Below are 25,133 nucleotides of genomic sequence, written 5' to 3'. Positions count from 1 at the left end.
GGAATTCCAGGCAGCTGGAACACCTAAAATTGAGATGCTGGACCCAATTCCAATAGACTGGAAAATTAATTTCCCGTTATTTCCTGGACTCAGTGCAGGCACAGCTGCAATTCCAGGGAGCTGTCCTAGAACTGGACCACCTAAAATGTAATCCTGGATCCAATTCCAGTAGGCTGGAATTAGGAAATTCCCAAATTCCCAGTGTTTTCTGGAGTCAGTGATGGTAAAGCTGGAATTCCAGGCAGCTGGAACACCTAAAATTGAGATGTTGGACCCAATTCCAATAGGCTGGAAAACGAAATTCCTTAATTCCCACTATTTTATGGATTCAGTGGTGCCAGGAGCCTCTCCTAGAACCTCAACACCTAAAACTGAGCTCCCGCTTCCAACTCCAGCGGTCAGGAAAGTTCAATTCCCTAATTCCCGCTATTTCCACACCGCAGCCAGGCCAGTCCCACAGCGCTCCTCCCTCCATCCCTTCTTCAGCCATTCCCAACGGGATTCCCCTCCCTCGAGGGCTCCTTTTACCCCTTCAAAACCTCAAGCTCAGCATTTCTTCTTCCTGCCGCTAAACCCCGGAGCGGGAGCGGGAAGGGGCGTGGAGAAAGCGGGAATTTCCCTCAGCTGTCCCCGCCCGGAGCCGCCCCTGAGGGGAACGGTGCCCTGAGGGGAGCGGCGCCCTGAGGGGAGCGGCGCCCTGAGGGAAATGGCGGGAAAGGCGCTTCCAAGGATTCCTTGGAATTTTCCCGCTCTCTGCTGGCTCCTGGCCGTGCCCATTCCCGGTTCCCTGAGTTTGGAATGCCAGGAGCACCAATACCGCTTCCATGATAAATGCTGCAGCGACTGCCCCCCCGGTGAGTGCCCGCCGCGGGGCTGGGAGAGCCGGGCTTCGGGGGAACAGCGAATTTTTTCCTAGTGGAATATCTATTTTTTAGTAGAATTCCTAATATTTCCTTAGTGAAATACCTGTTTTTTAGTGGAATTTCTATTTTTTCCTAGTAAAATACCTATTTTTAGTGGAATTTCTACTTTTTTTCCTAGTTGAATATCTATTTTCTAGTGCAGTACCTATTTTTTAGTGGCATTTCTGGGGTTTTTTCTTAAGAAGAAGACACATCTAATTTTTTCTTAGCGGAATATCTATTTTTTACTGAAATACCTATTTTTAATGGAGTATCTAACTTTTTCTTAGTGGAATATATTTTTTTTTTCTTAGTGTTTATTTTTTAGTGCAAAATCGATTTTTTTTCCTACTGTTTTTAGTTATAATACGTATTTTTTATTAGTTAATACCTATCTTTTAGTGGAATATCTAACTTAGTAATGTCTGTGTTTTTCTTAGTGTAATACCTACTTTTAGTGTAAATCTATTTTTAGTATATTTTTTCTTAGCGCAATACCTAATTAATTAAAATTAAAAGCTTAATTAAAGTGTAATATATAATTTTTTCTGAGTGCAATACCCATGTCTACTTTTTAGACTGATAAAAATCATTTTTAGACCAGAAAAAAATGAGAAAATCCTCCTTTTTGAGAGTAGTTTTTAACTTTTTTTGATCTCTTTTTGCTTCCTAAATGCCTCAGTCAGGAGAATTTCCTAAACCTTTTCCCCTCACTCTCTTGAGAAAGAATATTTGGGATCCACTGGGAGAAAGATTTGGGGCATTTCTGAATTTTTTAGGGCTGATTTGTGGGATTTGGCTGGTGAGGGAAGGCAGGACCTGTCCTAAAACCAGTCCTAGGCTGGAGGTCAGTCCTAGGTCTGTCCTAAACCTTTTCCCTCACACTGAACTGGAGGAAAAGGTGGCTTGGGAAGGGAAATTTGGGATGCAGTAAGAAAAAATTTTGAGGCATTTTCTCCATATCCAGCCCTCTCCAGTTCTTTTCAGGTGCTCCATTTCGTGTTGATTTTTTGCCCGGCCCAAATTTCCAGGAATTTTTCTCCTAAATAAAAACCAAGAACTGCCAAATTCTGGGCACCATTTGTTCCCAAAGGATGAAATCCAGGATTTTCCCCCTCATGATCCCAGCCAATCCCGATTTGTTGCCAAAGGAAATTCAGGATTTCCCCCTCACAATCCCACTGAATCCAGATTTTTGGGGTGTTTCTTAGGGGAAAGAGCCAATACTCATGCCAGGACACACTGATCCCAAAGGATGGAATTCAGGATTTTTCCCTTCACGATCCCAGTGAATCCTGATTTGTTCCCAAAGGATGAATTTCAGGATTTTTCCCCTCACAACTCCAGCCACTCCCGATTTGTTCCCAAAGGATGAAATTCAGGATTTTTCTCCTCTCGATCCCACTGAATCCCAATTTGATCTCAAAGGATAAAATTCAGGATTTTCTCACGATCCCAGCCAATCCTGATTTGCTCCCAAAGGAAATTCAGGATTTCCCCCTCACAATCCCACTGAATCCAGATTTTTGGGATGTTTCTTAGGGGAAGGGCCAACACCCATACCAGGATCCCAAAGGATGAAATTCAGGATTTTTCTCCTTATGACCCCACTGAATCCTGATTTGTTCCCAAAGGAAATTCAGGATTTTCCCCTCACGATCCCAACCAATCCCGATCTGTTCCCGAAGGAAATTCAGGATTTTTCCCCTCACGATCCCAGCCGATCCCGATCTGTTCCCAAAGGAAATTCAGGATTTTCCCCTCACGATCCCGATCTGTTCCCAAAGGAAATTCAGGATTTTCCCCCTCACGATCCCGATCTGTTCCCAAAGGAAATTCAGGATTTTCCCCCTCACGATCCCAGCCGATCCCGATGCGTTCCCAAGGGAGGAAATGCGGGATTTACCGCAGTGAGTCCCGGTTTGGGTGTTCCAGGGCAGAGGATGCGGCGGCGCTGCACGGCCTGGGCCGACACCGAGTGCTCGCCGTGCCAGGACGGCTACTTCAGCTCTCAGCACCACCACGGCTTCTGCCGCAGCTGCACCGTCTGCCAGACCTGTGAGTGCCGCACCGGCGGGAAATCCTTCGGGGGCAAAAATCCCTTCGAGGGGGATAAATCCCTTCGGAGGGGATAAATCCCTTCGGAGGGGATAAATCCCTTTGGGGGGGGTAAATCCCTTTTTTGGGGAAAAAATCCCTTCTGGGGAAATAAATCCCTTTGGGGGGAATAAATCCCTTCTTGGGGGGATAAATCCCCTCGGGGGGAGGGAAATAAATCCCTTCTGGGGGGAAATAAATCCATTCTGGGGGGAAATAAATCCCTTCTGAGGGGAAATAAATCCCTTCTTGGGGGAATAAATCCCTTCGGGGGGGAAATAAATCCCTTCTTGGAGGAATAAATCCCTTCTTGGAGGAATAAATCCCTTCTTGGGGGAATGAATCCCTTCTTGGGGGAATGAATCCCTTCCGGGGAGATAAATCCCTTCTGGGGAATAAACCCCTCCTTGGGGGAATACATCCCTTCTTGAGGGAATACATCCCTTCTGGGGGGAATAAATCCTTTTGGGGGGAATAAATCCCTTTTTGGGGGGAATAAATCCCTTCGGGGGGATACATTCCTTTTTGGGGGAATAAATACCTTTGGGGGGGAAATAAATCCCTTTTTGGGGCATTTTGGGTGAAAAAAATCCTTTTTTGGGGAAAAAAAATCACATTTTTGAGGGAATAAAATCCCATTTCTAAGGGAAAAAAGCCCTTTCTGGGGGGAAAAAATCCCTTTTTGATGGAAAAAAAAATCCATTTTGGGGGAAACAAGTCCCTTTTTGGGGCATTTTGGGAGAAGAAAATCCCATTTTTGAGGGAAAAAAGCCTTTTGGAGGGGAAGATCACTTTCTGGGGAGAGAAAATCCATTTTTGAGGCATTTTGGGGAAAAAATCCGATTTTGGGGGGAAAATAATCCCTTTTGGAGGAGAAACTACCTTTCTTGAGGAAAAAATGCCTTTTATGGGACATTTCTGAGGGAAAAAAAATCTCATTTGGGGTAAAAAAACCCCTTTTTTGGGGCATTTTGGAGGAAAATTCCCTTTTTGGAGGGGAAAATTGCTTTTTTTGGGGGGAAAATGTCCTCTCTTGTGCCATTTTTGAGGGAAAAATTTGTTTCGTTGGGGTATTTTTGAGGAAAATAGTCCCTTTTTGGGCCGATTTTGGGGAAAAGTCCCTTTTGGGGGGAAAAATCCATTTTTTGGAGGAAATTTGGGGGGGTGAAATCATTTTTTGGGGGGAAAAACCCCACTTTTTGGGGCATTTTGGAGGAAAAATCCCTTTTTGGAGGGGAAAATTGCTTTTTTTTGGGGGAAAATATCCTCTCTTGTGCCATTTTTGAGGGAAAAATTTGTTTCGTTGGGGTATTTTTGAGGAAAATAGTCCCTTTTTGGGCCGATTTTGGGGAAAAGTCCCTTTTGGGGGAAAAAATCCATTTTTGGAGGAAATTTGGGGGGGAAAATCATTTTTTGGGGAAAAAAACCCCACTTTTTGGGGGGGATAAAAGTCCCTTTTTGGTGCTTTTTTGGCTGATCCCACCTGAGTTGTGATTGTGGAGCAGCCTTTGGCCTGTCCTCAAATGAAATTATTCAGTTGGTAAATTGTTAAATTATTAATTGTTATATTGCTGAATTCTGCAGTTTCTACATACAGAAAAACCCCTGAGGAGCTAATTGTTGCTGTTAATTAATGAGTTGTTGCTGTTAATTAATTAATTGTTGTTCTTAATTAATTAATGGTTACTGTTAATAAATTGTTGCTGATAATTAGTGAATTTCTGCAGTTAATTACTGAATTCCTGCAGCTAATTAATGAATTCCTGCAGTTAATTATGAATTCCTGCAGTCAATTACTGAATTCCTGCAGTTAATTAATGAATTCCTGCAGTTGATTAATGAATTTCTGCAGTTAATTAATGGATTTCTGCAGTTAATTACTGAATTCCTGCAGCTAATTAATGAATTCCTGCAGTTAATTATGAATTCCTGCAGTCAATTACTGAATTCCTGCAGTTAAATACTGAATTCCTGCAGTTAATTAATGAATTTCTGCAGTTAATTAATGAATTTCTGCAGTTAATTATGAATTTCTGCAGTTAATTAATGAATTCCTGCAGTTAAATACTGAATTCGGGCAGTTAAATACTGAATTCCTGCAGTTAATTAATGAATTCCTGCAGTTAATTAATGAATTCCTGCAGTTAAATACTGAATTCGGGCAGTTAAATACTGAATTCCTGCAGTTAATTAATGAATTCCTGCAGTTAATTAATGAATTCCTGCAGTTAATTAATGAATTTCTGCAGTTAATCATGAATTTCTGCAGCTGAGTTCCTGCAGTTAATTAATGAGCTGTTGTTAATTGCGGGTGTGTGCCGTGCCAGGGAGGGGCAGTGAGGAGGTGAAGCCGTGCGAGAGGAGCTCGGACCGGCGCTGCCAGTGCAGGGCGGGGTTCGCGCCCAGCGGGAATCCTGAGGGCAGCGGTGAGTGGGGATCGGGATCGGCGGGAATCCTGAGGGAAGGGGTGAGTGGGGATCGGGATCAGCGGAAATCCTGAGGGAAGGGGTGAGTGGGGAATTCTCAGGAATCCTGAGGGGAGCGGTGAGTGGGGATCGGGATCAGCGGGAATCCTGAGGGGAGCGGTGAGTGGAGAATTCTCAGGAATCCTGAGGGGAGCGGTGAGTGGGGAATTCTCAGGAATCCTGAGGGCAGCGGTGGGTGGGGATCGGGAATCCTCGGGAATTCCCATCTGACAGGGTCGGGAGCCCTGAGGGCAGCAGGGAGTGGGGAATCCTCGGGAATCCTGAGGGTGGGGATCAGGAATTCCCATCTGCCAGTGCTGGATGGGGTTCGCATCCACCGGGACTTCGGAGGGGAGCAGTGAGTGGGGATGGAAACCCTCAGGAAGTTGGGATAGGGAATTCCTTATGAAGGGGTGAGCTGGGATTGGGAATTTCCATCCGCCAGTGCTGAGTGGGATTTGTGACTGCTGGGATTCCTGAGGGCAGTGGTGAGTGGGGATGGGGAAGAATTGGGATTGGGAATTCCTTGGGAAGGGGTGAGTTGGGATTGGGAATTCCCTTGGGAAGAGTTGGGATCAGGAATTCCTCAGGAATTCCCTTGGGAAGAGTTGGGATCAGGAATCCCTTGGGAAGGGGTGAGTTGGGATTGAGAATTTCTTATGAAGGGGTGAGTCTGGGATGTGCCAGCTGGAATTCCCTTTGGAATTCTGGGATGTGCAGCCTTCCCAAATCCGGCCTCCCATATGGGAATTCCCACTGGAAAAGTTGCTCAGCCTTTGCTGAGGGCTCCACACAAGGGGGTAAAAAATCCCTGTGGAATTCCTGGCTGGAATTGTAAGATCCCTGGGTAACTGCTGGAATCCAGAATCCTGGGTAATGCTGAGCTCAGACACAGCCTTTTGATCCTGTTTTTCCCAGAGTGCTCCCGATGTCCTGAAGGGACTTTCTCCAGAGGAGGGAACGAGAACTGCCAGCCTTGGACCAAGTAGGGATCCCTTTCTGGGGAAAAATCCCTTTTATGGGGGGAAAAATCATGATTTTGGGGGGAAAAGTCCTTTTTTGGGGGGGAAAAAATCCTTTTTTTTTGGGGAAAAAGTCCCCTTCTGGAGGGAAAAGAATTCTTTTTGTGGGGGAAAGAATCCTTTTTGGGGAAAAAATCCTTTCTGGAGGAAAAAGTTATTTTTTGGAGGAAAAAATCCCCTTTTATGTGAAAAAAATCCCTTTTTAGGGGCAATGTGCTCAGAGCAGCTCTGGAGGTTTAATTTTTCCAGGAAAAGCCCAAATCTGGAGAAATAAATCAGAATAAACCCGGATTTAAGTTCCCCTGAATCCCATCCTTTGGGAATTTGAAAATCCCCAAAGGATTTTTAAGGATTTCCCACCCTTTTAAAAAAAACTTTTGGATATTTTTTTGGGAGCAAAAAATTCCCGTGTCAGAATCAGCTCTGGGAAAATCCCAGGCTGGTTTTTCCCAGCGATTCCTTGGATCAATGGAATCATTCCCGGGGGATGTAGGGATGGGAAATGCTGAATTTGCAGGGATAAAAGAAGGTTTGGGATCGTTGTGTGGGTGGGATTTGGGAGCTGTTGGAAAACCCTCGGGGATTCCTTTTCCAGCTGCAGCTTTTTTGGGAAGAGCACGCTCCGAGCTGGCTCAGCAACGGACGATGCCCTGTGCAGCAGCCCTGGCCTGGATCCCATTCCCACAGGATTCCTGGAAAACAGGGATCCCATTCCCACGGCGTTCCTGGAAAACAGGGATTCTGTTCCCACGGCATTCCCGGAGAGCAGCTCCAACACGTCCGGTCCCAGGGGGATTCCCACGGTTTGTCGGGATCCCGGCGGCCCCGCGGAGCCCGGCTGGGGTAAGGCTGGGGAGGGAATTCCTGGATTCACACCAGTTCCAGGATCCCACATTTCCAGCTGCAGCTGCTTTCCCAGGAAGGGAATTCCCGCTTTTTTCAAAGCTTTTTCTCTATTTCCCACAGCATTCCAGGATCCCCCATTTCCAGCTGCTTGGTTCCCACCTGGAGCTGCTTTCCTGGGAGCTGAAATCCCGTTTTTCCAGAATTCCTTCCTGTTGTTTACACAACCTTTCAGTGAGCCACAGAATTCCAGATTTCTGGACTCTGGGAGCTGAATTCCCACTTTCTCTGTAGCCTTTTCCACAAACCCTTTCAGAATTCCACATTCCCAGCTGCTTGTTTTCCATGTAAAACTGCTTTCCTGGGAGATGAAATCCCATTTTCTCTGGAGCCTTTTCCTCAAAACCTCTCGGGATCCCACATTTCCATCTGGAGCTGCTTTCCCAGGAAGGCCATTCCTGGATTCACACCAATCCCAGGATTCCACATTTCCAGCTGCAGCTGCGTTCCTGGGAACTGAATTCCCACCTTTTCCGAAGCCATTCCTGCATTTCCCACAGCATTCCAGGATCCCACTTTTCTGGCTACTTGGTTCCCACCTGGAGCTGCTTTCCTGGGAAGGGAATTCCCATTTTTCCCAAAGCTTTTCCTGTTTCTGACCTTTCCCGGATCCCACATTTCCAGCTGGGCAGGGATTTCCATGTGGATCTGCTTTCCTTGGAAGGGAATTCCCAATTTCTCAGAGGCCAGACCTGGATTTCACAAAACTTTCTGGGATTTGCAATTTCCAGCTGCTTGGTGTCCATGTAAAACTGCTTTCCTGGAAAATCAAATCCTGCTTTTTCTGAAGCTGTTCCTCGATTTCCCACAGCATTCCAGAATCCCACATTTCCCTGGCAGCTGGATCTCTCCATTTCCAGAGTTCTGGATTCTCCCTCTGGAATCTGCAACACTCTGGGAGCTCCAAACAAAACCAGGAATTTTTTATTTTTTTAGGGAATTTTTCCTTTCTAATTCCAGGTTCTTTGTCCCTGTTCCTGCTGTGCCTGGTCCTGCTGATGGTGAGCGGAACTTCCATCCTGCTCCTGCTCATCCAGGCAGCCCGGAGAAAAACCAGGAATGGGCCTGGGAGGAGCATCCAGCACAGTGAGTTCCCTTTGTTTTTATGGGATTAAAAAAAAAACAGGAAAAAACCCGAAGCCCCTGTTTGGAATGTGGTAATTAAGAAAAGAATTAATTAGGAATGCAGGGAATTCCAGAGGTTGATCCAGGTTTAGTCCTGATTAAAAGCTCAGCATCCCAGATTTTCATTCCTTCATGGAGAGGAATCTCCTTCCTCACCTTAATCCCTGAATTTCCCAATTTTAGGCCAGGAATTCTCTTCCTGGCAGGATCCAGAGGCAAATTCCAAAAGTAAAATGGGGATTTTATTTTTGCCTCCATGGAATTGGAATGCCCTGAATTCCCCTGCAAACTTGGGAAGGTCTGGCTGAGAAGAGCTGAGCTCTAAAACCGGCATTCAGTGGCAAAACTGAGCCTAAAACGGGTATTGAGTGACAAAACTGATCCTAAAATTTGGATTCAGTGGCAAAACTGAGCCTAAAACTGGGATTGAGTGGAAAAACCAAGCCTAAAGCTGGGATTGAGCAGCAAAACTGAGTGTAAAATTTGGATTCAGTGGCAAAATGGAGCCCAAAACCGAGATTGAGTGATAAAACTGAGCCTAAAATTTGGATTCAGTGGCAAAACCAAGCCTAAAGCTGGGATTGAGCGGCAGCTGCCTCCTGTCCCGTTCCCAGGGAATATCCCGGTGCATTCTCCCTGATCCCGGCCTTGGACATTCCCTGGAAAGCCAAAGCCGGCCCCAGAACCCCCAGGCCCTTCCTGCTTCCTCCCTCGGCGCTGATTCCCGGCACAATTCCCTGTTTTCCAGAGGAGAGGAGCTGCCGGATTCCCGTCCAGGAGGAGCACCTGGATCCCAATTCCAGCCTCACCAAGAACTGATCCCGTTCCTGGCCCTTCCCGGCCTCTCGGAGCCCGGGAATTCCTCAGGAGTTAACTGGAGGCCCCTTGAACCCTTCCATTAACTCAGCATCTCCCTTGGGAATTCGGGAGAATTCCCGAGGGAATTCTGGGGGGAATTTTCCCCCCTTTTTGGGCGAATCCTTGCTCAGATCCCTGAAAATGTTCTGGGGATGAATTTCTGCTGGAATTCCCAGCTGGGAAATCATGGAAATCCTGGAGCAGGTGAAACCCGGGACAGCTCTGGGAAGAGAAAATCCTTGGATGCTCCTGCTGAGGGGAAAATGGGAATTCTCAACCCAATCCTGGGATTTTGGGGTTGGATTTGAGCCCAGCTCGTGCTGCCTAAACCTGGGCTCAGCTTGGGGCCCAGAGCTGCAGAAATCTTGGGCTGGGCACTTCAAATGCCCCAGATTTGATGGAAAAAAGGAATTTTACTCCTTTAAAGATTTAAAATTCTCTCATTTCATGAAAAAAAAAATGAATTTTATTCCTTTAAAGGTTTCAAATCCTCTCAAATTTAATGGAAAAATGAATTTTATTCCTTTAAAGGTTTAAAATCCTCTCATATTTCATGGAAAAAATGAATTTTCCTTCTTTAAAGTTTTGAAATCCACCCAAATTTTATGAAAAATAGGATTTATTTTTTTTTAATGTTTAAAATCTCCTCATGTTTTGTGGAAAGAAACGAATTTTATTCCTTTAAAGGCTTAAAATCCACCCAAATTTTATGGAAAAAAATGATTTTTATTCCTTTAAAGGTCTGAAATTCCCAGATTTTGGGACAATCAGGATTTGGTGGCAGCTCCTCCCACACTTCCCAAAATGACTTTTCATTGTCTGCTTCATTTGCCACAAATTTGGTTTTTTTGGGATTTTTCCCAACCTCTGGAAGGTTTGGGAGGAGCCCAAAGATTCCTTTGGCTGAATTTCAAAGATTTCCGTGGAAATCCAGGGAAAAATGGAATTTTTTCTCATTTGGGAGGGATTTTCCCTCAGAAACTCGGCAAAAACCGGGAATTTTACCCAAACGGCACCGAGAATATCCCAGAAATTCCAGCTGGGAATGGGGATAGCGGAGGTGTTCAAATCCATGGATTTGGAATATTTGGGAATTGTATATGTCATACATATCCGGGGTTTATACCGTGTATAAGAACGTTTGTATCGTCTATGGGAATCTGGGAATAAAAGTTTGGAAAAGCGATCCCGGTGTGGCCGGGGAAAGGTGGGAAAACTCCTGCGGGAGCCGGGACGGCCAGGGAGGGAGGGGGAGATTTCTGGGAAAGGTTGGGATGGGGTTTTGGGAAGTTGGGACGGAAATTTGGGAAGATGGGATGGGAAAGGCTGGGATCAATTTTAGGGAAAGGCTGGGATGGGGTTTAGGGAAAGGCTGGGATAGGGCTTTAGGGAAGGTTGGGATGGGGTTTTGGGAAAGGCTGGGATGGGTTTTAGGGAAAGGTTGAGATGGATTTTTGGGAGAGGTTGGGATCAATTTTAGGGAAAGACTGGGATGGGGTTTAGGGAAAGGCTGGGATAGGGCTTTAGGGAAGGTTGGGATGGGGTTTTGGGAAAGGCTGGGATGGGTTTTAGGGAAAGGTTGAGATGGATTTTTGGGAGAGGTTGGGATCAATTTTAGGGAAAGACTGGGATGGGGTTTAGGGAAAGGCTGGGATGGGGTTTTGGGAAAGGCTGGGATGGGTTTAGGGAAAGGTTGAGATGGATTTTTGGGAGAGGTTGGGATCAATTTTAGGGAAAGGCTGGGATGGGGTTTAGGGAAAGGCTGGGATGGGTTTTAGGGAAAGGTTGAGATGGATTTTTGGGAGAGGTTGAAATGGATTTTTGGGAAAGCCTGGGAAGGAGTTTTGGGAAAGGTTGGGATGGAATTTCGGGACAGAGGGAAGTTGGGATGGGTTTTAGGGAAAGGCTGGGATGGATTTCAAGGAAGGGCTGGGATGGGGTTTTGGGGAAGAGGGAGGATGGGATGGATTTTAGGGAAAGGTTCTTCCCAAAGAAGGAAAGGTCTTTCCAGAAGGTGGCTGGGATGGATTTTTGGGAAAGAGGGAAGTTGGGATGAGTTTTTGGGAAAGGCTGGGATGGTTTTTCAGGAAAGGCTGGGATGGTTTTTGGGAAAGGTTCTTTCCAAAGAAGGAAAGGTCCTTCCAGAAGGTGGCTGGGATGGGTTTTTGGGAAAGGCTGGGATGGGTTTTTGGGAAAGGTTCTTCCCCCAAGGGAAGCTGGGATGGATCCACATTTCCAGGTTTCCCAGGAATGATCTGAACTTCGTCATTTTTAAAATCCACCTGGAAAAATGAGAAGTGAGCATGTTCTGCAGGGATCAAAGGGCCCTCCGGAGAGGAAAATTCCATGGGGTGGGAAGGAAAATTCCACAGTGTGGGGATAAAAATTCCACAATCTGGGAATGGAAATTCCAGGGTGTGCAAATGGAAATTCTGTGCTGTGGGGACAAAAATTCCAGAGTGTGGGAATGGAAATTTTGCAGCGTGAGGATAAAAAACCCAGGGTGTGGGAATGGAAATTCCAGAATGAGGGAATGGAAATTCCAGAGTGTGGGGTGAAAATCCTCCCAGAGCCGGGCCTGGCTGGGGCTCTGAGCTGGGCTTTGGTGCTGCTCTGAGCCGGGCCTGGCCGGGGCTCTGAGCCGGGCCTGGCCGGGGCTCTGAGCCGGGCCTGGCCGGGGCTCTGAGCCGGGCCTGGCCGGGGCTCTAAGCCAGGCCTAATCCCTGCCATGCTGGCAGCGATCCCTGTGGGGCAGTGGCAGCCGGGGCTCCCCGTTGTGGCCCATCGGAGCCCGGAGACAGCGGAAGCGCTGTGGGGAGCGCTGGCAGCACCCGGCCGGGGCAGGGGAGGTGGGGAAGGTTCCAGAAGCGCTGACGCTCCTCGCGGTGATTTCCTTTGGGGTTTTGGGGTGGTTTCCTTCTTTTTTTGGGAGTGGTTTCCTTCGGTTTTCTCCGAAATTCCGTCGTTTGCCGGGCGGAAAGGAAGCGGGGGGAATGTGGGCAGAGGAATTCCCAGGAATTCTTTGGGTTGGAAAAGCTCTGCAGGATCAGGGTCCAACCTGGGAATGATCCTCACCCCGAGTGCCACATCCAGGCATTCCCTGGATGGGAATTCCCCCCTTTTCCGAGGTTTGATCCCTTTTTCCACGAGGCAATCCCACGTGGAGCTCCCCTGGCACCATCTGAGGCCATTTCTCCTTATCCTGTCCAGAGCCCAACTCCTCTCTGGCTCCAAGCCCCAAATTCCTCAAATGTTCCTTGGAACGTTCCTCTGGATGAGGATATTCCCATCTGTTTTCATGGACAATGCTCCAAGAATCCACGGATTTTTTCCCAAATCCCACTCTTGCAGGTTTTGGTACCCCAGGGTGTGGGAAAGGGACAAAATCCCTGATGTTTTTCCCTCTTTTCCAAAAATTCTTTTTGAATTTATGGGTGGAATTTGCCCTGAGAGATGAATTTTTCCTAGGGGAAAGCAGGGGTGTGATCAGTGCGGTTTTTGGGAAGGATCCCGGAATTTTGGTGGATTTGGGGTGAGGATTTCACTCCAGATTTCTGTGACTGTCCGATTTCTTGTGATTTTCCTCACGGAGTCACCACTTTTGGAAGCAAAAAAGGGGAATTTTTCACAGGGGAAGGCTGGGTGGGGTTTTTTGGGAGGATCCCGGGGTTCTGATGGATTTAACTCCAGGTTCCTGGGAGAACTACAGATTTTTTTTTTTTAGGATTTTCCTTGTGGAGTTGCCAAATTCAGAAGCAAAAAAGAGGAATTTTTCACAGGGGAAGGCAGGCCTGTGATCAGTGGGATTTTTGGGAAGGATCCCGGGGTTTTGGTGGATTTGGGGTTTCTGGGAATGTCCAATTTCTTGGGATTTTCCTTGTGGAGTCACCACTTTCGGATCCCAAAGAAGGGATTTCGGAATCTTCCCATGGAGTGCATTGAGTGGTTTTTTGGAAAGGATCCCAGAATTTTGATGGATTTGGGATGAGGATTTCACTCCAGGTTTCTGGGACTGTCTGATTTCTTGGGATTTTCCTTGTGGAGTCACCACTTTTGGATCCCAAAGAGAGGAATCCTCCCATGGACTGCATTGACTTTTCATGAAGGATCCTGGAATTCTGATGGATTTAACTGCAGATTCCTGGGGGAATGTCCAATTTTTTAGGATTTTCCTCATGGAGTCGCTGCTTTGGGAGCCCAAAGATGGGGAATCTTTCCGTGGGGAGGAGTTTTTTCGGGGTGGGAAGCGAGCTGTGCCTTTGGGGCCGCGGCGCTGAAACGTCAGCAGCCACAGCCGGAGCTGCTGAGAAAGCCCCGAGATGAGAACGGGAGATAAACGCGATGGATCCGATAAATCCGAAAGGTCGCTGCTGACTCCGGAGCTCCGGAACGGTTCTGGTCGGAGAGTGATGGAAACTTCCGTCACCTGATGGGGCCCCGGCGCCTCGAAGGGTAAAACCACGCAAAGAACAAAGAGAAAAATCCCCAACAGCCAAAAAAAAAGAGAAATCAAGAAAATCCTGATGTGGGGCAAACGGCAGCGCCAGGGAATGGGATCCATGGGATGGGATCCATGGGATGGGATCCATGGGATGGGAGGGGATCCATGGGAGGGGATGGGATCCATGGGATGGGATGGGATCCATGGGATGGGATGGGATCCATGGGATGGGATCCATGGGATGGGATGGGATGGGATGGGATGGGATGGGATGGGGTTAGCGAAGATGGGATGGGAATGGGGAAAGTTTGGATGGGGTGGGGAAAGATAGGGATGGGTTTTAGGGAATGGTTGGGATGGGGTTAGGGAAAGGTTCTCAGGAGGAGGTTGGGATGGATTTTCAGGATGGATGGGTGATGGATGGATGGATGCTGCATCCATGGATGGATGATGGATCCATGGATGGATGATAGATAAATGGATGCTGGATCTATGGATCCATGGAGGAAGGGATGAGCTCAGCGTACATTGCATCCTGGTGGTTAAAACCTTGAGGGGTTTCTAAATTCATTTGGGAATTCCTAAATTCCTATTTCTAAAGTCATTAGGAGCAGAAGCGCTGGGAGAGTTGGGAATGTTCAGCCCGGAGAAGCTTTGGAGTGACCGAAATGGGCCTGAAGGAGCTGCTGGAAGGATGGAGAGGGAACATTCCCAAGGGCTGGAGTGCCAGGACACAGGGACTGTCCTCACTGGCAGAGAGGGGGTTCAGATGGGATATCGGGAAGGAATTCTTGGATGTGAGGGTGGGGAGGGGCTGGGATGGAATTCCCAGGGGATTTATGGCTGCTCCATCCCTGGAGTGCCCCCCTTTAACCCTTCCCAAATCCCATTTGTTTGGGGCCAGCCCTTTCCCCGCCCCGGCTCCAGCTGAGCCCAGAGCTTCTCCCCGCCCCCAGAAAAGCAGGAAGAGCTGGGCCACAAAAACCCCGGTGCCACCTCGGCGGAGGGGACAGTGTGGGGACAGCGAGGCGGTGGCACTGCCAGGCTGGGGTGGCACCACCAGGACACAGCGGTGACACTGCCAGGACACAGCGGTGACACTGCCAGGACACAGCGGTGACACTGCCGGGACACCACGGTGACACTGCCAGGACACAGCAGTGACACTGCCGGGACACCACGGTGACACTGCCAGGACACAGCGGTGACACTGCCGGGACACCACGGTGACACTGCCAGGACACAGCGGTGACACTGCCGGGACACCACGGTGACACTGCCAGGATACAGCGGTGACACTGCCAGGACACCACGGTGACACTGCCAGGACACAGCAGTGACACTGCCGGGACACCACGGTGACACTGCCAGGACACAGCGGTGACACTGCCGGGACACCACGGTGACACTGCCAGGACACAGCGGTGACACTGCCAGGATACAGCGGTGACAGTACCAGCACACGGTGACACTGCCAGGACACCACAGTGACACTGCCAGGATACAGTGGTGACAGTGCCAGGCCCCAGCGGTGACATTCCCAGGACACAGTGACACTGCCAGGCCCCAGGGGTGGCATTTCCAGGACACGGTGACAGCGCCAGGCCCCAGCGGTGACACTGCCAGGACACCACGGTGACACTGCCAGGACACCACGGTGACAGTGCCAGGACACAGCGGTGACAGTGCCAGTACACAGCGGTGACATTCCCAGGACACAGCGGTGACATTCCCAGGACACAGCAGTGACATTCCCAGGACACAGTGACATTCCCAGGACACAGCAGTGACATTCCCAGGACACAGCAGTGACATTCCCAGGACACAGTGACATTCCCAGGACACAGCGGTGACATTCCCAGGACACAGCAGTGACATTCCCAGGACACAGTGGTGACATTCCCAGGACACAGCAGTGACATTCCCAGCCCCAGCAGTGGCCGGTGGCCATGCGCTGTGGGTGGCTGTGGCTGCTGCTGGCGCTGCTGGCCGGGCTCTGGGCACGGCCGGGCCGGGCCGGGCACTGCCAGGACGGGCGGCTCAGGCTGGGCTGGGGCGGCGGCACCAAGTGCTGCCCCCACTGCAGCTGGGAGCCAGGTGAGCCTGGAAACGGGGGAAAGGGTGTGTAATTGGGGGTTATTGTATGTTATTGTGTGTAAAGTGTGTGTAAAGTGTGTGTAATTGTGGGTAGTTGTGTGTTATTGGGGGTAAATGTGTGTAAAGTCTGTGTAAGTGTGTGTAAAGTGTGTGTAATTTGGGGTAAATGTGTGTAAAATGTATGTAATTGGGGGTAAATATGTGTAAAGTGTGTGTAAAAGTGTGTAAAGTGTGTGTAATTGGGGGTAAATGTGTGTAAAGTGTGTGTAATTGGGGGTAAATGTGTGTAAAATATGTGTAAAATGTGTGTAAAGTGTGTGTAAAATGTGTGTGAAGTGTGTGTAATTGGGGGTAAATGTGTGTAAATGTGTGTGAAGTGTGTGTAATTGTGTGTAATTGTGTGGAAAGTGTGTGTAATTGGGGGTAGCTGTGTGTTATTGGGGGTAGTTGTGTGTAAAGTGTGTAAATGGGGGTACATGTGTGTAATTGAGGGTAAATGTGTGTGAAATTTGGAGTAATGGGGGTAAATGTATGTAAAGTGTGTGTAAAGTGTGTGTAATTGCGTGTAAAGTGTGTGGAAATTGGGGTAAATGGGGGTAAATATATGTAAAGTGTGTGTAATTAGGGGTAATTGTGTCTTATTGGGGGTAAATGTGTGTAATTGTGTGTAAAATGTGTAAAGTGTGTGTAATTTGGGGTAATTGTGTGTTATTGGGAGTAAATGTGTGTAAAGTGTGTGTAATTGTGTGTTATTGGGAGTAAATGTGTGTAAATGCGTGTAAAGTGTGTGTAATTGTGTGTTATTGGGGGTAAATGTGTGTAAATGTGTGTAAAGTGTGTGTAAATGGGGGTAAATGTGTGTATAATTTGGAGTAATGGGGGGTAAATGTGTGTAAAGTGTGTGTAATTGTGTGTAAATGGGGGTAAATGTGTGTGTAAAGTGTGTGTAATTAGGGGTAATTGTGTGTAAATGGGGGTAAATGTGTGTGTAATTGGGAGTAATTTGGGGTAAATGTGTGTAAAGTGTGTGTAATTGTAATTGTGTGTGGAGTGTGTGGAAACGGGGGTAAATGTGTGTAATTGTGTGTAAAATGTGTGTAAAGTGTGTATAAAGTGTGTGTAAATGGGGTAATTGTGTGTAAAATGAGTGTAAATGGGGTAAATGTGTGTAATTATGTGTAAAGTGTGTGTAAATGGGGTAATTGTGTGTAAATTGTGTGTAAACTGTGTCTAGTGTGTATAACTGTGGGTAACAGTTCCAGGTAGGGGCTCTCTCTTTCCCTGGGATGGGAGGGAGGATTTTTGGGATCCCATTTTCCCAGGAAAAGTCTCTTTCCCCAGGATGGGAGGGAGGATTTTTGGGATCCCATTTTCCCAGGAAAAGTCTCTTTCCCCGGGATGGGAGGGAGGATTTTTGGGATCCCATTTTCCCAGGAAAAGTCTCTTTCCCCGGGATGGGAGGGAGGATTTTTGGGATCCCATTTTCCCAGGAAAAGTCTCTTTCCCTGGGATGGGAGGGAGGATTTTTGGGATCCCATTTTCCCAGGAAAAGTCTCTTTCCCTGGGATGGGAGGGAGGATTTTTGGGATCCCTTTGCTCCAGAGCCCCCCCCGTGTCAGCTCCTCACCCACCCACAGCAGGGTGGAAGCAGCAGCTCCCGGCTCTCCCTTTTCCCAGCCTTTTCCCCACGGGAATGGGAACTGTGGCCTTTAACCCTTTCCTTCCCGCAGGAAACCCCGAGCCCTGCGAGGCGGCGCCGGACCCCGACTGCAAATGTCCCCAAGGCTACGGCTGCGCCGACGAGGCCTGCCAGTTCTGCCGGGAACTGCCGCGGTGTGAGCCGGGATGGGAGCCCAGCAGGATCGGTAACATGGGAATGGGATCGGGAATGGGATCGGGATCGGGAATGGGAATGGGAATGGGACAGGCCCTGCCAGTTCTGCCGGGAACTGCCACAGTGTGAGCCGGGATGGGAGCCCAGCAGGATCGGTAACCTGGGAATGGGATCGGGAATGGGATCGGGATCGGGAATGGGAATGGGAATGGGACAGGCCCTGCCAGTTCTGCCGGGAACTGCCGCAGTGTGAGCCGGGATGGGAGCCCAGCAGGATCGGTAACATGGGAATGGGATCGGGAATGGGATCGGGATCGGGAATGGGAATGGGACAGGCCCTGCCAGTTCTGCCGGGAGCTGCCTTGGTGTGAGCTGGGACGGGAGCCCAGCAGGATCGGTAACCTGGGAATGGGAATGGGATTGGGAATGGGAATAGGAATGGGATTGGGAATGGGGTTGGGGATGGGGAAGGGGATGGGACAGGCCCTGCCAGTTCTGCCGGGAGCTGCCGCGGTGTGAGCTGGGATGGGATCCCAGCAGGATTGGGACTGGGACTGGGAATGGGACTGGGACTGGGACTGGCTGTCCCTGTGCAGGCTGTCCCGGAATTTGGGATTCTGCTGATTCCTGTCCCTTTTCCCTGCAGGAACAGTGAATTTCCAGTTCGGGTGCGAGCCCTGCCGGAACGGGAGCTATTCCAGCAGCAGGAACAGCTGGTGCCGCAACTGGACTGAGTAGGGATCAATAACCATCAATAACCATTAATAATCATTAATAACCATCAATAACCAATAATAACCATCAATAACCATCAATAACCATCAATAACCAATAATAGCCATCAATAACCAATAATAACCATCAATAGCCATCAATAACCATCAATAACCATCAATAACCAATAATAGCCATCAATAACCATCAATAACCATCAATAACCATCAATAACCAATAATAGCCATCAATAGCCATCAATAGCCATCAATAACCATCGATAACCATCAATAACCAATAATAGCCATCAATAGCCATCAATAGCCATCAATAACCAATAATAACCATTAATAACCATTAATAACTAATAATGACCATCAATAACCATTAATAACCAATAACGAGTCATGAATAACAGGTAACTGTTCATACTGCTTGTTAAAATAGAAATTTATATAAATATTATATTAAATATTATACATTTAATAATATAATTAATTATTAACTATTGTGTCCAGATTTAATTTTATAGTATTATTATAATTACATATTTCATAATTAATAATTTAAAATATATTAGATATTATGTTAAGTATTATATTATTATAAAATATATATATTTGTATATAACTATATAAATATAAATATATATATAAACTTTATATATATAAGTAAATATATGAATATATAGATTTATACATAAATATATAAATAGAAAAAATGGAATAATAAGGATAAGAATAAGAATGGACTGAGTAGGGGTTTATTGATATTCTCCTTATTTGAAAATAATAATAATAATAGTTTTTTTTTATTTCCTCCTTTGAAATTAGGAATAAAAATAAGAACATGATATTAATAGTAATAATAATTATTATTAATAACAACAACAATAATATAATATCAATTACTATTTAAAGATCAATGAAGATGTTCAATACTGACATTAAAAAATCCAATTGAATCCCAGACAATCTTCCTGAGATTAATTTTGATGAGTTTTTTAATTAAGCAGGATCTGGCCTTTCTTGTCTTAGTCTCAAGGCAGAGCTTAAGCCCAACTCCAAGCCTAAACTCGCTGAAAGTCAAGCTTAAGATCCTGGAGAAATTATTCTAGACAGGGAAATCCATGGGAAAACAGATGGGCACAAACCCAGGCTGGGGAAAGAGCCCAAACTTCCACTGTGCTGCTCCAAGAGGGGCCAAAACCTTGGGAAGAGCGGGTGGGGGGAAGAGAGGGCCGAAGGAAAAGCGGGAATATCCTAAATCCCAAATTCCCATTGTTTTTCCAGCTGTGAGAGCAGCGGGTTCGTCATGCTCCGAGCAGGGAACAGCACCCACAACTCCGTGTGCAGCTTACCTGTCAGAGCCCTGGAGCCAGGTGCCAAGAATTCCTGGGGAAAATTCCCTTTCCCTGCTTTCCCACAGCTTCCCAGCCTGGAAATCCTTGTGGAAAACTGCTGCTGTTCCATAAAAATGGATATTATTATTGGTATTAATTGAGATGGCATTAATTAACTGTTGGCCTGGCGAAGATTCTGTCCTCAAAGTGCTGTCCATGAAAAAACATGGAGAGAATCCCCGGCCAGGGCACGTTTGGGTGGGGATTCATCAATTCCCACTGAGCTGCTCTGGCTCTTTTCCTGCTTTTCTTAGGAAAAATGTCCTTGGGTCCCTCCCAAGTGGTGGCTGAGCCCCCAGCGGCATTCCAGGGTTTTTCCTGGATCTGAGGATGGGAATGGCTGGGGACAGGCTTTGCCCACTTCTCCTGGGAATTGGTGTCTCCCAGGTCTTTCCTTTTCCTTTTTCTCTTTTCTGTTTCATCTTCCTCTTCCCTTTCCCTTCCTTTCCCATTTCCTGTTCCCTTCCCTCTCCCTCTTCCCTCTTTTTTCCTTTTCTGCTTTCCTTTCCATCTTCCCTTTCCTCTTCTTCATCCCATTTCCTCTTTCCTTTTCCTTTTCCCTTTCCTCCTTTTCCTCCTTCTCCTCCTTTTTTCCCTTTCCCTTTTCCCCCCTTCCTTTCCCCCTATTCCCATCCCATCCCATCCCACAATTCCCTTTCCCCCTATTCCCATCCCATCCCACAATTCCCTTTCCCCCTATTCCCATCCCATTCCGTGATTCCCTTTCCCCCTATTCCCATCCCATCCCACAATTCCCTTTCCCCCTATTCCCACCCCATTCTGCAATTCCCTTTCCCCCTATTCCCATCCCATCCCACAATTCCCTTTCCCCCTATTCCCATCCCATTCCGTGATTCCCTTTCCCCCTATTCCCATCACATCCCACAATTCCCTTTCCCCCTATTCCCATCCCATTCTGTGATTCCCTTTCCCCCTATTCCCATCCCATCCCACAATTCCCTTTCCCCCTATTCCCACCCCATTCCATGATTCCCTTTCCCCCTATTCCCATCCCATCCCACAATTCCCTTTCCCCCTATTCCCATCCCATCCCACAATTCCCTTTCCCCCTATTCCCACCCCATTCTGCAATTCCCTTTCCCCCTATTCCCACCCCATTCCGTGATTCTCTTTCCCCCTATTCCCATCCCATCCCACAATTTCCTTTCCCCCTCACCTCAGAGCTTCTCCCCCCTTCCCCCTTTCCCACAGAGCCCCTAAATCAATCCCTAAACGTCCTTGGAAAATCCCCCTCCCCTTGAACACAATCCAGTCCCAGAATTCCTGAATTTTTAATGGAATCCTGTTCACTGCAGCTCGGATTCCCCTGGAATTCTCCTCTGGCTCTGTCCTGGCCGTCCTGGCGGCCGCGGCCGTGTTCGTGCTGGTCCTGCTCACATTCCTGCTGCACTTCTGCATCTGGAGCCTCCGCCGGGATAAAACATTCCCGCCCGGAGGTGAGGGATCTCCGGAGCTCCCGCACGGGATCAGAGGATGGAATTAGAGGGATAAATCCGGATTTCCTCTGGGATTTGGGGCAGATTCCCAGAATCGCCGGTGATCCAGGACAACATTCCTGACCCAGGGCAGGGTGGGATGGGATTTTGGACCCCGGGAGGGTGGGAAGGCCCTGGCACAGCTTGGCCCCTGGATCCCAGGAATTGTCCTTGGAGTGCCCCAGAATAGTGGGAAATGTCCCTGCCCATGGATGGGATGGAATGGGATCATCCCAAATCCCTTCCAATCCATCCCATTCTAGAATTCCCTGATCCCGCAACAAAAAATCCCCAGCTGGAGGTGGGAGAATCTCTGGGAGTTCCAGCAGGGATAAAGGGAGTGGAATTGGGATAAATCCGGATTTCCTCTGGGATTTGGGGCAGGGTCCTGAAATCACTGATCATCCAGGCCAACGCTCCAAACAAAAGGGAGGGTTTGATGGAATTTTGGGATGGAATTCCTGGCTGGGACAGTGGGAAGGCCCTGGAATGGATTCCCCAGAGAAGCTCCAGCCACCCCTGGATCCCTGGAATTGTCCTTGGGGTAGCAGGAAATGTCCCCGCCCACAGATGGGATCATCCCAAAATCCCTTCCAATCCATCCCATTCCATAATTCCCTGATCCCACAACCCGGCAAAGGGGCTGGGCAGCCTGATGGGAGTTTCTGGAATTCCTGGATGAGCTTTTTCCTTGTTCCCACCGCAGATCCAGGACACAACTTCCCGCGGGCGCTGCCGCAGCTCCCGCTCCACGGGGAGGAATCCCACAGCATCCAATTCCCAGAGGAGGAGCGCGGGGACAAAACGGCCGAGGAAAAGCTTTCCATCCTCTCCCTGAAAATCTACAGCGAGCTCAGCTAACGGATCCCTCCCGGGATCACCGGGAATGCGGGGCCGAGCCAGGCTTCCCAAAAAAACAAAAAAGCGGGAATGGGATGGGGTGTGAAGCATCGTTTCTCTGTAGGAAAAGGAGTGGATTTAGGGCAAGTTTGGCTTTGTTTTTCCCAAAAAAATGGGAATTTAGGGATAAAATCCTGCTGATTCAGGCTGGTGTTGATTCAGGAGGAGATCAGTGGGATTTCCTGGGATATCCCGGATTTCCAGGATCGGGAATAGTGGCCGCGTCTCCTGGTTTTCCCTCGGCTTTCCCGATTCTTCATTCCCAACCTCATTCCAGCCTCTCCCAATCCCATTCCTGTTCCCACCCAAAGATTCCCTCGGGAAGCTCCTGCTGTGCTGCCAGGGATTTTCCTGTGCAGGTTCTTCCAAGGAAAATTGGGAAAAGGGCGAGTGAAGCTCATGCAGGGAATGGTCAGAGCTCCAGAAAAATGGAGGGAATGGGAAAAAAATCCTGGAAAACGCTCTCAAGTGGGATTTTGGGATTTCTGATCCTTGTGGGACCCTTCCCACTTAGGATATTCCATTATTTTATGATGAATTCCAGCAGATTTTGAGATGCCGACATCTGTGTCGAAAATTATGAATCATTATGGATCATTAGAGTTAATTAGGGATAATCCAGAATGAGTTTCTCATGTCTTTGGTGGTTATTCAGTGGAAATCCATGGAAATTCCTGGGATTTCAGGGGGTTTCAATCCGTGCACATGGATTTAAAGCTCTCCTGGATGATCCTTGGATTTTGGATCAACTCCAGAGAGCCCGGCTGGGAAATCTGGGAATGTTCTCCTGGAGCAGGATTGGGATAAGGGATGGAGGGACAGGACAATGGGAACGGCTTCCCACTGGAAAGGGGCAGGGTTGGATCGGAAATCCGGGAGAAATCCCACCCTGGGAGATTCCAGAGGTTCCCGGGGAGTTCCAGCAGGTGCTGCTGTTTCCCTGGATTTGGGGTTGGGATCACAGCTGGGAATTCCTGCAGGAACAGAGGCCCCAAAAGCTGGGCTGGGAAGTTTCAGGTTCCCTGGGAAAATCTGGGAAATTCCAAAGAAAAACTCGGGAAATTCCAAAGGAAAACTCCTTTTAGCAAAACTTTTTTTGCTTTTGGGATTTGGATTTTCTTTGGCTTTCACCTCCAGCGTCATTCCCAAATTATCCCGAGGAAGCTGAGCCTTCTCCCCTTTGGATTTTTATCCCAATCCTGGAGAGGATGGAGCCACCCTGGAAAACCTGGCCAAGGAAAAAATCCCATTTTTGGGGCTGGAATTCAAATTCCTCCCTCCAGGAGAAGAGGATCCGGATACAGGAATGGGAACAAGATCCCAACAAAAGCCCCAAAATTCCATCCAAACCCCGGCTTTGTTTTCCCCTTTTCCCAACCCTTTGGAAGCTGAGTGGCAGCAGAGGGAGCTCCTGGAAAAGCAAATTCCAGAGGGAACAGCCAGAGAGGGGAGGGAATTCAAGACTGACCAATATCTCCTGGATAATTCCCTGGATTTGTGCTGGACTTTTCCCACATTTCCTGGCTTTTCCCACATTTCCTGCCCGTCCCCCACCTGCTCCGCTCTGCTCTGGAATCGAGGAATAAAGGAGAGGAATTTGTGAATCCTCTGGGTCAGGAATTAATGATTTGGATGCTTTAAAATTCAGTTTTGTCCTTAAAAATTCTGCTTCCTGCAAACTGGGGGGAAAGGGGAAAGGAAAAGGGAAAAAGGGGGGAAAAGGGAAAGAAAGGGGAAGAGAAAATGGGGGGAAGGGAAGGGAAGGGAAGGGAAGGGAAGGGAAGGGAAGGGAAGGGAAGGGAAGGGAAGGGAAGGGAAGGGAAGGGAAGGGAAGGGAAGGGAAGGGAAGGGAAGGGAAGGGAAGGGAAGGGAAGGGAAGGGAAGGGAAGGGAAGGGAAGGGAAGGGAAAAGGGGGGAGAAGGGGGGGAAGGGAAAAAAGGGGAAGAAAAAATGGGGGAAGGGGGAAAAAGGAAAAGGGGGAAAAGGGATGGGAAGGAAAAAGGAAAGAAGAAAAGGAAAAAGGAAAAGGATCCTCCATCCCCCTCTTCATTCCAAAGCCGTTCAGGTCCTGCAGGGTTTTCCAGGACTCCGGAATGTTGGGATTGGGAGCAGAATCCCCAATTCCCGGGGTTCGGGTGCTCTTTCCAAAGCCTTTCCCCGGCCGGGGTCCATGGGCAGGGTTTGTCCCGCGCCCTCTCTGAGCTCAGAGAATTCCCGGAGTTTTCCGGAGCTTTTCCCTCCCGTTTGTGGTCTATGGGATCTTCCATGAGCGGAATTCCAAGAGCTCCAATCCCACTGGGATTTGTCCAGGCCCCAGCCCGGAGCTCGGGAGGGAATTTGATCCCTGTGGAGCCTCGGTTAAAAATGGCACAAAGCCACTTTTATTGTTATTAGAATATTATAATGGTATTTATTTATGTATAGAAAATATTTATATATATTACGGTTACTGTTATTATTAAATATTATTTAATTTATTATATTACTATATATCATTAAATTATAATTTATTATAATTTATTATTTTATATAATATATATTAGTTATATTTTTACATTTTTAATAGATTTTTATATACTTTATACATTTGTTTATATAATATATATTTATTTATATTAGATATATTTTATATATTTATATGTAAAATGTATACTTACATATATTATATATAATCTATATATAGATATAATCTACATATATAATATATATAATATGTATAATCTATATATACATAGATTATTTACATTTATATATATATAGATTATATATATATGTTATATATATATATGTTATATTTAATACGTTATATTTAATATGTTATATTTAATATATATATGTTAAATATAACATATATATGTTATATTTATTTATATTATA

At 47.4% G+C, this 25,133-nt stretch overlaps 2 protein-coding genes across 2 annotated transcripts; both read left to right on the top strand.

Annotated features, from left to right (window-relative positions):
* The first annotated feature begins 213 nt into the window (after nt 1-213).
* On the top strand, nt 214-10,627 carry TNFRSF4 (TNF receptor superfamily member 4). The gene is made up of 7 exons (XM_058854998.1): nt 214-854; nt 2,838-2,960; nt 5,327-5,425; nt 6,383-6,449; nt 7,082-7,329; nt 8,350-8,475; nt 9,263-10,627. The coding sequence occupies exons 1-7, from the start codon at nt 707-709 to the stop codon at nt 9,331-9,333; spliced, it is 882 nt and encodes a 293-aa protein (XP_058710981.1). The 5' UTR covers nt 214-706; the 3' UTR covers nt 9,334-10,627.
* Nucleotides 10,628-15,496: 4,869 nt separating this feature from the next.
* Nucleotides 15,497-23,860, top strand: TNFRSF18 (TNF receptor superfamily member 18). The gene is made up of 6 exons (XM_058855439.1): nt 15,497-15,910; nt 17,641-17,775; nt 18,391-18,478; nt 19,751-19,839; nt 21,177-21,317; nt 22,063-23,860. The coding sequence occupies exons 1-6, from the start codon at nt 15,763-15,765 to the stop codon at nt 22,215-22,217; spliced, it is 756 nt and encodes a 251-aa protein (XP_058711422.1). The 5' UTR covers nt 15,497-15,762; the 3' UTR covers nt 22,218-23,860.
* The last annotated feature ends 1,273 nt before the right edge of the window (nt 23,861-25,133 follow it).

This window comes from Poecile atricapillus, chromosome 22 (assembly GCF_030490865.1).
Source record: "Poecile atricapillus isolate bPoeAtr1 chromosome 22, bPoeAtr1.hap1, whole genome shotgun sequence".
Lineage (NCBI taxonomy): Eukaryota > Metazoa > Chordata > Aves > Passeriformes > Paridae > Poecile > Poecile atricapillus.
Note: the sequence above shows the minus strand (reverse complement) of the source record. Positions and strands in the feature narration are given on the sequence as shown.

Excerpts from the sequence above, each read along its gene's own strand:
- TNFRSF4 (XM_058854998.1), top strand. The coding sequence starts at position 707 with ATGGCGGGAAAGGCGCTTCCAAGGATTCCTTGGAATTTTCCCGCTCTC. Across the intron at positions 5,426-6,382 it reads CGGGAATCCTGAGGGCAGCG|AGTGCTCCCGATGTCCTGAA; the intron begins GTGAGTGGGGAT and ends TGTTTTTCCCAG. Across the intron at positions 7,330-8,349 it reads CCCCGCGGAGCCCGGCTGGG|GTTCTTTGTCCCTGTTCCTG; the intron begins GTAAGGCTGGGG and ends TTCTAATTCCAG.
- TNFRSF18 (XM_058855439.1), top strand. The coding sequence starts at position 15,763 with ATGCGCTGTGGGTGGCTGTGGCTGCTGCTGGCGCTGCTGGCCGGGCTC. Across the intron at positions 18,479-19,750 it reads TGGTGCCGCAACTGGACTGA|CTGTGAGAGCAGCGGGTTCG; the intron begins GTAGGGATCAAT and ends TTGTTTTTCCAG. Across the intron at positions 21,318-22,062 it reads TAAAACATTCCCGCCCGGAG|ATCCAGGACACAACTTCCCG; the intron begins GTGAGGGATCTC and ends TTCCCACCGCAG.